The 12324-nt window shown below is 39.1% G+C and overlaps 1 protein-coding gene and 1 long non-coding RNA gene across 2 annotated transcripts in view; both read left to right on the top strand.

Moving 5' to 3' along the window:
* The window catches only part of LOC126262301 (activating signal cointegrator 1), a 131852-nt gene that overhangs the window by 58967 nt on the left and 60561 nt on the right, over positions 1–12324 (top strand). The window contains exon 5 of the mRNA XM_049958839.1: positions 11795–11913. Within this exon, the coding sequence (XP_049814796.1) occupies positions 11795–11913 (119 nt within the window). The remainder of the gene's footprint in view (positions 1–11794; positions 11914–12324) is intronic.
* LOC126262302 (uncharacterized) lies at positions 851–3790 on the top strand. Its single transcript, XR_007546717.1, has 3 exons — positions 851–3217; positions 3376–3486; positions 3646–3790. It is a non-coding gene; the product is annotated as an uncharacterized LOC126262302 (long non-coding RNA).

Raw genomic sequence — 12324 nt, 5'->3', positions numbered from 1 at the left:
GACTATGTAATAGGCATGCAGCAAATTGTTTGCAAATGCTTGTTCACTTGTATTTCCTTCTATCCACTTTAGTGTAAATCAAGTTTTAGATTGCCTCGTTGCATTTTCTAATACACCCCACAGGGCTGTAGTCATTGAAGTCATCCAGGAGGAGGAAAGGCAGGGCAGCTGGGGAATCAGGTTAACTGTTGCTAGATACTTTTGCTCCCTATCTGGTGGAAGATGGCTGAGGCGGTTAATGCGACCACTCGGGTAAAGCAGGAAATCCAAGTTCTTGTCCTAGTCCAGCATAATTTTTCACCTGTTGTCACTGATACATTTTAATGCCTAAATGTGAGTAATATCAATGAAATGTTTGAACAATAAGAGCATATGTTTCAGAGAACAGGGTTTCCTGAAGAACAATACATATTCTTGGATAAAATTATAATAGGTGTCTGGATTCGGGTATGTGGTCAAAATAACTGTTACATTTACATTGGATGATGAATGTAGGTATATCCAGGGGAGGTGAAAAGATTGGTCATGTTTCAACCTCTGCTTACACCATTTGTTGAATAGAAACAATATCAAAATGCATAATTTCAACACCTGTTGTGTTGGTGCTGGTGGTGGCTTGTATATCTGGAAAGGATGATGTGGAAACCACTCTGTGGCTCATAGGCCTTTCCTTCATCAACCACTGGTTGAACCTGGTTATTAGGTAGTATTCTCCTGAGTAGGCCCTGAGAAAGGGGAAAAGGGGGGGGGGGCATCATGCATGATCAAATGTTTTTAAGTGCCCATCATGGCCCACCACTGGGGGAGATGTGGATGCACGGTTTGCATTCATTTGAACTAGGCCAAGGCATTCATATTTTTTCTTTGCTTCAAAATACAAAAGACAGTCAATGGCTTTTTACTCCTGTATCTTTCTTTCCTTCTTTAAAACGGGGCAGTACAAAGAGTTAGGGGAATATTTCACTCCAAAGTTGTTACATAACCCCAAAATGCTACACTGGACGGTGATGTGCATTAGGCTGTATGATAAAGTTCATAACTTAAAATACTGTAACTCATTCAGAAAACCCACAAAATAGGTTTACTGTCAATACAACTTTAGCATCTAATGAAGTCTGATGTAAGTTTACTGCAGTATATAGTGAGTGAATTAACATACCTTAGGAGTGTGCTATCGTCTAGCAGGATTTATGCCAAGGGAACGGGGATAAAAGTCTGCCACAGTGTGCTACCACCTGGTGGCACTGACATAAACTTCTAGTTGAGTGACTGTGCACATCACGACCCATGCACTTTGTTTATGAAATCCATATGTATTTGGCTATAAGGCAACTACATCATGCGAGTTGCGCATGCACAGAAGCTCCTCAAAATGTGCACAACTGTTGGTATGCCCACGACTCTGATGCCAAGTTTCATGGTATCTAGAGGAGTAGTAGCACAATAGATTTAAGTGCCATGTCTTTCAGATTGCAGCATCTATGTTACGTTTAACAACATTTAAAAAGAGAAATAATCAATAAATCTGCAAGGTGTCAAAAGTTAGGTTGTTCATGTGCTCTTACACAGCAGCTGCCACTGTCCCTGGGTCTGTTCCACATGTACGATCTTCTTTCATGATTGAACTGAATGTCCGCAGTAATTAAATTTTGCTCTGAGCAAAATTCTACCAGTTTGCTTCTCATTTCATTCCTTTCCCCTAGTCTTATAACATCCTACTGTTTTTTCCATTATTTCTTTAAGTATTTTCAAATCCCAGTCCCCTTTCACAATTAATTTTTCACCTCTCTTAACTATTACAATAATTTATTTTATATCATCATACAGTTGTTCAATCACTTCATCACTTGCAGAGCTAACAGACACATATGCTGGTACTACTTTGATGAGTCTTGGCTTTGTGTTTTTCTTGGCTATGATGATGGTTCAAATGGCTCTGAGCACTATGGGACTTAACTGCTGAGGTCATCAGTCCCCTAGAACTTAGTACTACTTAAACCTAACTAACCTAAGGATATCACACACATCCAATCCGAGGCAGGATTCGAACCATCGACCGTAGTGGTCGCGCGGTTCCAGACTGTAGCACCTAGAACCGCTCGGCCACTCCGGCCGGCGCTACTATGCTGTTCATAATAGTTTACTTGCATATCTTTGATATTCATTATTAATTTTGTTTCTGTGACTACCGCATTTGATTTTGAGTTGATAATTCTGTACTTACCTGACAAGAAATCCAGTTTTCTGCCACCTCTCTTTACTAATTCCCACTATATTTAACATCAACTTACCCATTTCTCCTTTTTTAGTCCTCATTATTAAGAGACCAGTCATTCCATGCCCTGATCTGTAGAATACCAGCTCTCTTTTTTTAACGTCATTTTCCTCCTGAGCAGTCCAGGCCAAGATGTTACGGTGCAGGTATGGCAAATCTGTAGCACAAGGTTGAACATTAAGGAATGTACCCTAGTTGGTGGATACAGGCTCCAGAGTTCTGGAGCACTCCTGATAACACCATGACAAGGGTGTGGCATAGGGAGATGCAAGTCAAACCTAAACAAGTGGATATATGGATTAAGATGATTTCTGTGAATGCATAGAAACTCTGAGCATGTAGTACTTGTATTAGTACAATCTCTGCCCATCAACTTGACTTCAGAGTACCTAATACTGTGTCACAGCAGTTCCAATAACATTGCCTTTTACCAGACAATCACACTTAAACTTGGATATAGTCCTTGGAGTCTTTTGTGGCAAAGTATGTGAATAAACTCTTCTCAGTAGTGAAGCTGTATCATTTCAGATTTCTTAGTTGAACAGTCTTTTTGTTGTGTTTATCTGCGACTCAGCACTCCACTATATGGTGAGTAGCAAATGTCCTTTTTGTAATATTGTTATTATTCCATCCAGGATTTTCCATTGTTTCATTTAAGATAGTGATGGGCTAAACTGCGATTTTCCGATATCAGTGATTTCTGTGAATGCTACTTTTCAGTATCTGTTATTCTTAACTGTGATTTGTCGCAGTTAAGAATCGCAGTTAAGGAACATAGGTCGTGTATTCCTCCGCCACTGCTATTTCTGCGACTTCTGCGATTTCTGTGACTTCTGCTACTTCTGCGATTTCTGTGACTCCTGCGATTTCTGCGACTTACCACCGTGTGAAAGTGTTACATCTGTCCACACAGAAAATTGCATCTCAACAAACCTGTCATTGGTAAGTATGTTTTACGTTTTTTCTTCCGTTGGCTTTAATTTTGTATTAAAGAAACAACTGTGAAAATATTAATAGTGTAATTAATATGTAAGTAGCCGTACAGTACCGTAATAGTTCGTATTTAGAAAATTAATTCTAACATATTGTTATGTTCACAGGTACCTGAACTACATTTCAGTCACTCAGTAAAGTGATAACTCAAAATATCATTGTCAACAGATCTGAAGAAATTGCCACGGCGTCTTTAGACCGTTTTCGTCAGACGAGAGGTTAGTTTCTAAGCGTTTCGATGGACTTAATTACTTCAGTGAGATCGTTATTGCAAATGTGATATTCATTATAGCAAATATTAGCAATCTACTCTGTCAATTATATTGCTAGTTATTAGTGACAGCAAAAATTGTTTAATAATTCTTGTGTTTTTGCAGACGCAGTTCTGACTCTGATTACTGGTTGCTGTACGTATCTATCCACATCAAGGCTGTTGAGAGAGACTCGTGAAGATTCAAGACAGCTCTTAGAGGATTTGCAGTTTAAAAGTGAAATAATTGTGAAATAAGTGTGTGAGTGATTAAACTGTGTTTAATTGAAGTTGTTGTGCAATTTTAAAGGAATAATAAATGTTAAATACAGTGAGTGAATAATAAAAATCTCATTTTCCACATGTTAAGCCGTCCAATACCCATAATTTTCCGCCACTTACATATTGGTAAACACTTGTTGGATAGCGATGTGCCCCCCCTCCTTTCTCCACAATCTTGGTGTGACACTGAACTGTAACATATCCCGAAGTCTACAATATGCATTTTGAGGCTGTTGATATGAAAGTGGGAAGTACAGATCTTCCAGTTAAATCAGGAATAGCTTAAGTGCATTACTTGAAAGTAACACAGGAAAAGCTTACTTATGTAGGTGGTAGTAGTGTCTGCAAAAAGTTCTTGTGTGTGAAGTTGCCATGTACAACACCAGGTGTAAAACTTTTCTCCCGAGTCGTAAACTGTGTCAGAACAAAAGTGAGGCATTCATATGACTCAATAATACTGTTTTCATTTCACTACACTTATACAGATGTCTGAGTTCTGCTGTGTTAACATTGCAAAGTCCTGTAGGCATGTGGAGTATTAACCAAAACTGTCATATTGGAAGCAGAATCAAACACATTTGTTACGTTACTTGATATTTTCAGGAGAAAAAGGCAATGTTGCTTCTTATTAATATAATACATTCAGAGTCGCAGCAGTATTTGACCAACCATAACTGATGCTGAATTTGCATGTCGTCATATAATATGAAGGGCTTATTTCAATAGTGGTACAAGTCCATTACCTCCACTTTTCTGTCTATAATGCTTCTGAAATTAATGATCCAAACAAACATAAATAAAGGTTCATCTCTAGCAAGAAGCCATATGCTTGAATATTTCTGGTATCTCAACTGCAGATTTTTCAGCGCTCATTTAACTTTACGACTCTGTATCTCAAAATGAACAAACATGGACTTGTACCACTATTGAAATAAGCCCTTCATATGCACACACAGCACATCGATCTCGTGAGGCAAAAGGCTCTCATAACGAAGTATGTACGTCGGTCAACAGATGGCACTAGGGAAAGTATGTTAACTGCGCTTTTTAGTTGCTACTTGCGACTCTTAGTTGCGATTTGTCACAGAAATCGCAGTTTGACTCGGTAGCGAATAGCGTAGTATGAACTTTGCTCAACAGATGGCAGTGCTAACTGCGCTTTTTAGTTGCTACTTGCGACTCTTAGTTGCGACTTGTCACGGAAATCGCAGTTTGACTTGATAGCGTGTCGCAGAGATGAGCGTAGTACGAACTTTGGCGTACAGATGGCACTGTTAACTGCGCTTTTTAGTTGCTACTTGCGACTTCTAGCCGCGACTTGTCACTAAAATCGCATAAAGGAGTATGGAATTCGGCCAACAGATGGCTCACGGTGTTGAATGTGAAATGCTACTTGTGACTGCTAACTGTGACTGAAATCGCAGTTAGATTTTGTAAAGTTGTTATTGTGATATCTGTGACTTCTCAATCACTGTGATTTCTAACAGATACGCGATTTCCTGGCCACCACTAATTTAAGATAAAATGCTTTAGTTTTCAACATTTGTCTTTGCTTTCATTTTCAGAAGTGAAACTATTGACTGTCGGTGTTGGTATTGTGTTCTGCTTGTATAGGCAAAGTAGCTGCATCTGAGACAGGAAAGCTGAAAGGTCGCATTTTGGATGATGCGCTGGGCAACTTCTCCCAGCTCAGGTCTGCTTTGTACAGAATAGTGTGAGGTAGCAATAAGAGGTATGCTTGAAATTGCTGTTCCTGCCACTGTTTAAGTGTCAAACATCTGTCTTAGTTTTCGGTCAGTGTCCAAGTCCCACAACCATGCCCTACTGAAGTATGTACTCCTAGAATCCCAATACCCTTGTCTTTTCAAACTGTACTGTATGGCTATTTTAAAGGCAATGTTCATCCAACTTTTCCAATACTCTTTGTTTTATGTGACACATTTGCTCAGCACAGTGCTTGATGACCTAGGGATTGTTTGACCTTTGTAGATGCTACTAAATTCACAAGAGCTGCCACACACATAAACAATCAAGACATACATTGTCTTTAATGAGGCATAACAGATCCAAGAAGCTGAAGGTGGACCAGAACAATTGTATCAATTCATATCTCAGGATCAAGTGCCCTATTTTGCTGGTCGTTACTTCACAGTACACAAAAAATGCTGTTAACTTGGCCTCTTCTGCGAATTACAAAAGTCCTTTGTTGGTGGCACCTGAAAGCCTCTACAACATGCAAGCTGTGCCGTATTTACTCGAATCTAAGCCGCACTCGAATCTAAGCCACACTTGAAAAATGAGACTCAAAATCAAGGGAAAAAAATTTCCCGAATCTAAGCCACACCTGAAATTTGAGATTTGACATTCAAGGGGGGAGAAAAGTTTTAGACCGCACCTCCAAATCGAAACAAAATTGGTCCATTGTAACTTGAGACACAACTTAGGTCGAATGGATGAAGATACAGCTACAGTAGTTTGGTTCGAGTCGTAAGCGTAACAGTTAAGATTTACCAAGTAGCCATTGCTATGTGTCAGCTGCTCCGTCCGTATTTATACGGGTACCCTTCCTTTTTCACTTGCTTCGTCTGGTTTGAATCGATTGCTTATTTTGCTTTGATCTGATAAGTGCCGTTCTCTTTGTTATAGGTGTTTACGTCACTCTAAGCTGGAAATGCATTATTGTACTGTGTCATGCATTGTTTGTCGCATTCTGATAATGAGTGTTTACGACCGTTGCCGTTCGCTGTATGGCTTGCTTTTGTGTGCGCTACCGCAGCTTACAATAAAAAAAAAAGAGGGGAATTGTCTCATTAGCGAAACAATGGCAAGAGACTATTTGTTGTTACTTACACTGCTGCTTTCTTTGATAATGATCAACAAGAACAAAATAATAGACTGCGTATGATAGAAGATGTTCTGAACGGGAGTTTAGCGAAAATTTTTCTCCGTTTGAAAATCTTTGCAGACGCCTCTTTAGTACATTACATTCTGCACAGAAATTAGTCATCTTAGATTTAAAAATCTATTCAGTTGCCGTGCTTCATTTCTGACTGTATCACTATTTAGCATAAAAATAATATGAATATAAATGTGACATGATTTGTATATTCTTCCGCGTTTGCTGTTGTCTCAGTCGAGTTTCATATTTTGTTAGGCAGACAGGATTTAAATGAGATAGCAGCAAACACGAAAGAATACATGGCATAATGTTTACATTCGTATTATTCTTATGGTGAAGAGAATACTGCATGTGATTCACGATTCATAAAAGTTCCTGTTAGCAACCATCTCTTGTCACAGGTAGGAAAAAGTTCAGAACGTAGAGTTGGCCATTGACATACATCCCAAACAGTCTTGCCAGTCAGATTTTCGTAGTAGATTTTTAGTGATGACTTCAAATGCAGAATGTGTTGTTGTTGTTGTTTTCAGTACATAGACTGGTTTGATGCAGCTCTCCACACTTTTCTATCCTGTGCAATGCAGAGTAGCAACACTTATAAAATAAGAATGAAAATAATTTAGAGATTAAAGGCTGAAATTTAAAACAAAACTTTATTAGGTTTGTAATACATCTTATACGAAATGTATAAAATATCAGTCATGATTCTGAATCAGTGTCACTCGATTCTTTGTTGCTCATTTCTTCATACAGAGCATCGTCCCCCATGCCATCTCGTGCATTGGATATCGAACATTTTTTAAATGCTTGTTGCACAGTCGGATTTGGAACACACTTCCATGCATCATAAATCCATTGGCACACTTGCGACAAACTTGCGCGTTTTACACGTCTTGTAGGAGTCAGTTGTCTGTCGCTTTTCGAAAGCCAGTCTGTGGACATGGGTTTAAGCTTGTCCTTAAATGGTTTGTTCAAACAGATGTCAAGTGGTTGCAGAATTGACGTCATCCCGCCTGGAATTACTGCCAAGTCCGTTTTGCTTTCCTCTAATTTTCATTTTCCTGCAGGTGTTGTATGGCCTGCATATGCGTCTAATATCAACAGACTTGTGTAAACCAAGCATTGCATCTGGACGACGATTCCACACATGCCTAATCCATTCCAGCATCATGTCCTCCGAAAACCACCCAGTTTCAATTGCTCGTACAATTACAGTTTTTGGAAACACTTCTGGTTTCAGTAAAGTCTTTCACTTGAAAACTATGAATGGGGTTAATTTATGTCCATCTACTGTGCAAGCAAACATGACGGACATCCACTGTTTTTCATCCCCTGATGTAAGAACACTTATGTCTTTCTTTCCTTTGGCGTCAACCGTATAATTTGACGGCTTGTCAAAATATATGGGAGTATGGTCAGCGTTTCCTATCTGACCAAGACGGTATTGCTTTTTTGTGTGCCACCTAATTATGAAGCACCGAAATTCCACAAGTTTTTCTTCATAATTTTTCCGCAGCTTTTGTGGAACTGAAGTTCATTACCGATGTGAAAACTCCAGTGCTCCATAAACAGATCAAGCCAGCTGCGACTAGCTTTAAAATTTTCGATTTTTTACTCTCTAGCAATTTCATGTGCCTTAATTTTTAAAATTTCTGCATTCACAGGCAGGAATTTCTGATGCTGTTCCTTAACAAATTCATTTAAAATCACTTCTAGCACACGATGGTGGCCACACTTTGGCCCACTAAATGCTTTCCTGCTACTTGAACGTTCAAATAATTTGTCTCTGTGCAGTCACCATCGCCTGACATTGCTCTCGTCAATCCCGTATCACAGACCTGAGCACGATTAGAACTTTGTTCCGCAAAAGAAATAACTCCCCTCTTGAATTTGGCACTATGATGAAAGCGCTTCATTATGGTTCACTAACATCAACAAGCATTTCACAAAATTCCAAGAAGCAATAGGTGCCGCTACCTGAAATCTTAATGAGCCTCAGTGTATCAACTCGTGTGACAATCCTAATCCTTGTGCATTGTTGGTATTTTTGTGAAAAGAAATTTATTTTGTTGCTACGAATTCTTGAAAGGCTGCTACGTTCATACTTGGGGCGGAGAAAAAAAGCTCGTTTTCTACTTTTTTTTAAATTTATTTTACTGGCACGGAGGTTTTAGTGCCAGTATTTATCTTTGTTCCTGCAAAGCAAGCCTGTGTAGCGCTACATATATTCGACGGCAGAAGTTAGTTGTGTCGGCACCTACTAATATTTTTCAGAACATCCACTTACTTTGCACTCGATTCTAAGCTGCAGGCGGTTTTTTGGATTACAAAAACCAGAAAAAAGTGCGGCTTCGATTCGAGTAAATACGATAATCATTTTCATTCAGTACAAATCGCAAATGTTAAACTGTAGATGGTCCTCATCAGAAATCATCTTAGCTGCGTATACCAACACATTGACTATAAACGTTTTGTGCAAGGGATAATGAAAACTTATTTGCATTCAGGTACGAGGTGGTGGTGTTTGGTTCTCTGTACACTGAATGACCAAGCTAGCCTTCGCCCTTTTGCTCTACATATCCAAAAAGGGTAGTTGCCTATTCTCTCATTCTCTCCAGTAAATACAGGGTGTCCCACTCAAACCTCCCTGATTTCAAAGACCCAGGAAAAAAAACCCACAGTACATACGACAATGAAAAATGCACCACATTGTAGAGCATCTGAAAGAATTTATTTATTTATCATCAAGAGACCTCTACATGTGAACCATTTGTAGCACAAATAATATCAACTCTATATTTAATTTCTTGCCAAGTTCTTTGTAACATTTCCTCTGTTATTGTTGCAATCCCATTAGCAGTATGATGTCACAACGTAGGAATATCGTCCACTTTGGTCACATACACGTGGTCCTTCACGAATCCCCACATGAAGAAATCAGGCGGCATAATGTCGGGTAAACGTGGTGGCCAGGCAATGGGTCCTCCGTGTCTGATCCAACAATTGGGAAACTTCCTATCCAGGAACTTGCGAACAGCCATTGACCAATGCGGCGGAGCTCCATCTTGTTGAAAAATGATATTGGGTTGCAAATCTCGTATCTGAGGGTACACAAACTGTTCCAACATGTCCTGATACACTGACCCATTCACTGTTTGTTCTGCAAAGAAGAACGGTCCAACAATCCTGTCATGCATCAGCCTGCACCAGACATTTAGTTTAGAGCTATCATGAACATTTTCAATGACAATGTGCAGATTTTGTGAACCCCAAATCCAAACATTATGCCTATTAACCCTTCCTGATAGATGGAAGGTTGCCTCATCTGAGAATAAACATCTTTCCGGGAAGCTGGCATCCATTTCAATACGCTGCAGCATATCTGCAGCAAATTGTTGTCAGCGTGATTTGTTGTGTGGCGTCAGATGTTGCAGGATTTGCACTTTGTAAGCACACATATGAAGACGCTGGTGAACTACACAGTGCAATCTTGATCGAGGTACATCAGGTGACCTAGATGCTTGACGAATTGACTTCTGTAGGCTTCTGAGAAACGTATGTCTGATATCCTCCACTGTCTCTTCTGAAACTCCGTAATGTGCACTGCCAGAATGTTTCAGAACACTTCCTGTGCCAGAAACTTCCTATACCATTCCTTAATTGTTTTTACATCAGGTGGATCACACTCATACATAAGATGATAATTTCTTTGCACAGTAAACGGCGATTTTGTTTCTGCAAACCACCTTACTGCTTGCGCGCACTGCTGTGGAGTCGCCATTTTCCTTTCATGCAACCATGCTGCACACTGGCGACGATACTTGGCATTTCTGACGTGGGAATATAAATTCTTTGAGATGCTCTACAATGTGGTGCATTTTTGACTGCCTTATCTACTATGGTTTTTCTCTCCTGGGTTCTTGAAATCAGGGAGGTTTGAGTGGGACACCCAGTATAATGTTGGGACGAGCATCATTCATGTGATCCGCACATTGTTGCAATGCACCCTCTCCATGAGGCCATATAAAAATGTGTTATAGATGTACTGGATGAAATAAGACAGTTGAAAATTTGAAAGATTATTTTTCAGAACTCTCCTGGAAGAAGTTTATGGCAGCTGCCAGTAGTTCAGTACTTATTGCTGTTTTATTCATCCTCTCATAATACTCATCGTATTCCTAGAGAATAGGCTCAAAATACAGCTTGAAAAGATTAAGGTTTAGGGAACATATCTTCATATTTGAATTTCCTCATGAAAGAGATGAGCAAGATCAGGGGGACATAGTAGGGTATGGTGATAGGATTTGATCTACGGGCAAAGACAAACACAGGTGGTAATTCAATTGTGGTGCCAGCCCCTTGTGCCACCTGATTTAATGCAGACATGTGGTGGACCAAATCTGCTACAAGCTGTCCAACTTCCTGTACTGTGCATGTTTCATGTGTCACTCAAGTCTTCCTCCAGAAGGTTCCACATGATAATACCTCATCTATATAATGAGAACACTGTGCAAACCCTTGCAGTCAGTAGTTGCACTTTTGAAGGTCATGGTTATGACAGCTGTTGAAAGCTTCAGAATTTGCTTTGAAATTATGCAACATGATTACAATGGAGTATTTTTTTCACCTTCAGTTTATTTAAGTACTAACTTCCTCAGTTTTTCTGTTTAAATATTTATTTAAACTACGAAACAGTGGGAACTCAACATCTCCTCTCTGTGGTGAGTAGCAATCATTCGTAATATTGTCATTATTTAAACTATGAATTTATATCAATATAAGTGAGGCATTTTTAGGATTACACTCTTTGAATGTAAAGTTGCTATACAGATCATGCTAACATCAAACACAGTTCCACTTTGAATTTTTGAAGCCGTCAACCCTAATTTCTTTGCACTGTTTATAAGTTTTGTCAACCAGTTTTGTTTTTTGTGGATATGGTCCTTTTTTTCCAACTATTTACTGGCATTACTATGGCGTAATTATAACGTTTGTTACTTCCCAGTATAGATTATGTGAAATATTCAATGTAGTTAACTATACATGCTTACACTTTTTTGTATTTTTATAATTCTTGCTATTTTTTGTCTTTAAGGTCGACATCGCTGTGACTGCCAAGCTAGCAAACATGGGCTTATTAACAACTGTCTGCATTGTGGCAGAATAGTTTGTGAACAAGAAGGCTCTGGACCTTGCTTTGTTTGCAAAAACTTGGTGAGAAATTATTGGCATGGATCAAAATAACAATGCTGTTGTTATTAGTGCTATTGTTGTTCATCATTATTGCAGCAACTAATATTTTTGTTACATAAGATTACATCAAATAAAATTACTTATTATGCAGATTAGGTTTCAAGTAAGGCATTCCTTGACTGGATGGTTTTGATCATCTTCACCATCTTGCAAATATGCTGAATGGGATGACAAAGTTGTTAAGTCACTGGACTCACATTTGGGAAAACCACCAGGGTTCAGTCTTCTGTCAGCTGCTCAGATTTAAGTTGCTTCAGGGATGTTAGATGGTTTCTTTGAAAACCGGAAACAATTTATTTCCCAATCCACCCTATCCAATTTCAACTTGTTCTCTGTTTCCACTGACCTTGCAAGTTATGACACTGTAAACAT

This window comes from Schistocerca nitens, chromosome 6 (genome assembly GCF_023898315.1).
Source record: "Schistocerca nitens isolate TAMUIC-IGC-003100 chromosome 6, iqSchNite1.1, whole genome shotgun sequence".
Lineage (NCBI taxonomy): Eukaryota > Metazoa > Arthropoda > Insecta > Orthoptera > Acrididae > Schistocerca > Schistocerca nitens.
The sequence above is the reverse complement of the archived record's forward strand: the minus strand, read 5'-3'. Positions and strand labels throughout refer to the sequence as shown.